The 4,799-nt window shown below is 40.7% G+C and overlaps 1 protein-coding gene across 2 annotated transcripts in view; it reads right to left on the minus strand.

The window, feature by feature from the left end:
* Nucleotides 1–1,034: 1,034 nt before the first annotated feature.
* Nucleotides 1,035–4,799, minus strand: part of slc6a8 (solute carrier family 6 member 8) — a 96,123-nt gene continuing 92,358 nt past the window's right edge. For both annotated transcript variants that reach the window (XM_084333111.1, XM_084333112.1), the window contains exon 13: nt 1,035–1,599. In XM_084333111.1, coding sequence (XP_084189237.1) covers nt 1,474–1,599 — 126 coding nt within the window. In that variant the 3' untranslated portion in view covers nt 1,035–1,473. The remainder of the gene's footprint in view (nt 1,600–4,799) is intronic.

A 4,799-nucleotide genomic window follows, 5' to 3' on the forward strand; every position in this document is an offset into this window, starting at 1 on the left:
GAGTGGACCCACTGTCTGTGAGTGACTATGCTTTGGTCCAATCACATTCCCCATCCACAGTCTGCGAATCAGAGGCAGAGTAGGGCGGGTCTTCACAGCACGTCATGTGACATATGCGCCAATCGTGTGACAGCGGTGCTCCGTCGTTACAGCCTCGTCTGCACAGAGAATTCCACCCCAAAACGCTCGTCTAAACGCAAAATTAAAAGTGAAACCGCAAGACGACTTTTGCGGTTTCTGTTCACAAAACGCTCGTCTAAACGTAGCCTTAGTCTGGGGGGGGGGGGGGGGGGGGGGGGTTGTATCTAGGACTCTGTCTTACGGGCCATTCCACAAACAGCACAATGCTGATAAACAACAGAGGTAAAAACAGCAGAACTAACCAGAGCACATTGAACTGGTCAAATTGTATTTCTTTAAATAACACATTGTTCATCTGTGCTCATTGTGCAAGTTGCAGATTCTGTTTAGATTTAGATTTCTGAACATCATGGCTGTGGGTGGAATGACCCAACTTGAGGTGATGGAAATATTGTACACATAGAAACCTGTTGAGGAGACACACTGGGCTGGACTGGTGTGTGTGTGTGTGTGTGTGTGTGTGTGTGTGTGTGTGTGTGTGTGTGTGTGTGTGCGTGTGTGCGTGTGTGTGTGTGTGTGTGTGTGTGTGTGTGTGTGTGTGTGTGCGCATGTGTGTGTGCGTGTGTGTGCGTGCGTGTGTGCGTGCGTGTGTGTGTGTATCACCTAAACATCCTGCACCCCAATACAAGATGGCATCACGACACCCAAACGCCCGCTTGTCCAGTCACATGACTCACATCCCAACAGATTGAACCACAGACTCTACTGAGAGTAGAATCACATTCTATTGGGATCCGACTGGAGGAGCCAATCTTCTCTGTCACCTCCAGGAGATTTCAACTTTGCAATACTTTTTTATTTGCATAACGATGTAATTTACTGGAACTGGAGGTTCATGTTCATATTAAAACCACAATAAACAATCAGAAAGTAGAATATTACAATTTAGTTTTTTTGGTCAACCAAATTATGATTACTTAGCTGTGATTTACCTTTGGTGATTTTTGAGAAATTCTGCAGCCAAATGTCATGTTAGTTGTGGCAGTAATGATGAACTACAGTGGTCCATCCTGGAGGCAACACTTCTTTATCAGGTCAAATCTCTTCAGATACTTTTAGGATTGTGTTTTAGTGTTTTGGTGTTTTGGTCGTCCCAGAGTGCAATTTGTTTTGGTGGTTGATCCTGTCAGTTCCAGACAAAATCAATCGATCAATCCCACATTTGTAAACTGATTTAAACTTGGTAATCCGAGCCAGGCCTGGTTCCCAGGTTGTCATCGAAACCAAACCACTCCAGGGTCAGTCTGAGGTCAGTTGGAAGGTCGTGTTGGCAGCCATCTTGTCTTGAGGAGGGTCGGAGTATTGCAATTGGCCGAGCCTGATGGGCTGGGTCTACATGACACTCTCGAAGATGATGACCTTGTTGTCCTCGGTACCAGGAGACAGAGAGGCTGTGTCTGGAGACATGTACTCCAGATGATGATGACCCCATACAGGAGTGGTCAGGTGGACCCAACGCTGCAACATAAAACCACTAGTTAATAATACAAATAAAACCAATAGTTAATAATACTATGATGAGGACTCCATACTGGAGTGGTCAGATGGGCCCAATGCTAGAACATAAAGCCACTAGTTAGTAATACAAATAATAACTAGTTCATGATTGTTGTTGTTGTTGTTGTTGTTGTTGTTGTTGTAGTGGGGAGGGTGAGGGGACTGATTTAGTCTGTTGTGTCTGTGATAAAAAATAAAAAATATAAATAATAATACTATAGAATGAATAATAATAACTAGTTAAGAATACTATAATTAATATGTGTATTATTAATAATAATAATAATAACTAGTCAATAATAATAATAATAATATAGATAGAATAACTAGTTGATAATACTATACATGAATAATAATGACATCACTAGTTGTTATACATCATGAGATTTATTATAGTGATTATGGTATATTATAAATCATGAGGTTTATTATAGTGATAATGGTGTATTATACATCATGAGGTTTATTATAGCAATAATGGTATATTATACTTCATGAGATTTATTATAGTTATTATGGTATATTATAAATCACTAGGTTTATTATAGTGATTATGGTATATTATAAATCATGAGGTTTATTATAGTGATAATGGTGTATTATACATCATGAGGTTTATTATAGCAATAATGGTATATTATACTTCATGAGATTTATTATAGTTATTATGGTATATTATAAATCACTAAGTTTATTATAGTGATAATGGTGTATTATATATCATGAGGTTTATTATAGCAATAATGGTATATTATACTTCATGAGATTTATTATAGTTATTATGGTATATTATAAATCACAAGGTTTATTATAGTGATAATGGTGTATTATATATCATGAGGTTTATTATAGTGATAATGGTATATTATACATCATGAGGTTTATTATAGTTATTATGGTATATTATAAATCCTGAGGTTGGAGTCTAGTGATAATGGTGTATTATACACCAAGAGGTTTATTATAGTGATAATGGTGTATTTGTTATGGTTTGTAACCGACCCCAATCACACAACACAAGACAGGTATGAGAGTAAGCCAAGAACTGGGCATTTATTGAAACACACAGAAAACGGCACTGTCCCTTTAAGGGAGAACACAAATTACTGGATAACAAGAATGGGAAAAGGTACAGTGCCTTTAAGAGGCGAGCTGGCTAAGGGGAAGGCTAAGGGAACAGGGCCGGGGCAAGGGACAAGGCAGGAACAGGGAGGACTAGGAGGACTGGACAGGGAGGACTAGGAGGACTAGAGAAAAACAGGGTAAGGCCTTGGAACAGGGCAAGGGCTGGAGCTGCTTAAAGGGACAGAGAAAACAGACAAAGCCTGGGATACAAGCATTAATGAATGTTGCTGCTCTGCAGCTTCTCCCGGGATGGTTCGTCTGGGGAAGCAGACGGTGACGTCAGAGCCGCTCTGCAGATCTCTCTCGGCAGATCTCCGAGGTGGTAAACGGGACCGAGAGGGAGAGAGGGAGCGGGTTAGCTCAGAGTACAGTTGGGAACAGAGCAGGGCCCCGTTCCATGTACCGGGATAACCGAGTTAGCCGGATAACTTTAGCTGGATAACTGGGTTAGCCTGACTTTCCGATTTCATGTACGTGGATTTCCCAAATCACCATGACAACATATCCAAAAGTTTGAGCCTGCTCGAAAGCAGAGTTCAAGTTCAAGTTAGCCTGAACTATCGCCACGCCCCCGCAAAGAAGTGACAGCCCGTTTCCTGAAACTATTCCCACAGTCTACGATCTGCATTATACCATTCTGAATTACGTTTTTGTGCTCCATTCTTCCAGAGGGGGCTTTTGAAATGTAAAATAGACCCAAAATGCTGATATTAAATTCACTTTGTCCTAAATAATGCACGTTATATATACCGTGGCGACGGTGGCGCTCGCTCGTGCGATGTACACATGATGTGGTTATTTTAATTGTAACTGGGATTAAGATGTCTGATGAGATGCGCTGTTTGACGGATTTGAGAAATTGAATGAGCCGTTGACGTCACATTAATGAATGAGGATAAAGAGATAAACTTCATTCAAAACAAAGGATATTCTAAACACGGGTCTCTCGTTCATTAATGTATAAACAATGAATTTATCCCATCTGGCCCAGTGGCCCAGCGGTAGTGCTCAAGCCTCCCAATCCACTGACCGGGGTTCAAATCCCTGTGTTTCCAATATGATTTTTTTGAATATAATATTAATGATTATACGCCAAAGTAGCCTGGTTTTAAGTTAAAATATTATAAATCTACATGCATTGAGGATGTCATTCTTTATATAGCTCTCAACGTGCACCAAATTGAATTATTCCTATATTGCAAAAAGAAGGACCCCGGTCTTGAACCCGGGTCGTCCGTGTGGAAGTCAAAAGAACAACCCGTTGGACCACATTGGAGATAAGTTAAATATTGACTATACATCAATCAATGGGCAAGAAAGCCGTCTCGTAATTCTGTATAACAGTTAACTAGTTATTTTCGCTAGCAAGATCTCATTTGATTATTCAATCCAGCAGGCAAGTTTAAAGAAATATAATCTGATTGATTGAGGTAATGAGGGACTTAGAATTAGCCTATAGATAACGCATTTAACTTGTCGGCGAGGCGATTGAGCCTATTGCAATCTGTCAATAAAGTCTTAAATCAATTAATCAATCAATGCCGTTGAGAATCAGGGTCTCTGCCATCGATACGTGCTGGCTTTCCACCTAAAACGGGAGCGCGCATCTAGCCTGACTTGAGCCTGACTCTCAAGTCTGGCTTGAGTTAACGAGACTGAATCCTCCTTTGTGAAACAGGAAAATCCCGGCTTTGAACATCGGGTTAACTGAAGCTGGATAATGGACATGTTGATCGACTTAGTTGAACCACGTACATGACAGGGCCCAGGTGACAGGAGAGGTGACCTGTCCCAAAAACAGAGTAATCCAAGTGACAGAATCTTCGGTGTATATACACACTGTGAGTAACGTCCCAAACACAAATCCACGTGATAGAATCTTCGGTGCAAAAACACTGTGAGCGAAGTCCCAAATACAAATCCAAGTGATAATATCTTCGGTGTGTATACACACAGTGAGCGATGTTAAGGCCAAATATTATCCCAATGAACAATCAAAAAGCAGACGCTGGGTGAGTGACAGTCTGACAAAAAGC

Source organism: Notolepis coatsorum (genome assembly GCF_963971535.1).
Source record: "Notolepis coatsorum genome assembly, chromosome: 17".
In the NCBI taxonomy this organism is placed as follows: Eukaryota; Metazoa; Chordata; class Actinopteri; order Aulopiformes; family Paralepididae; genus Notolepis; species Notolepis coatsorum.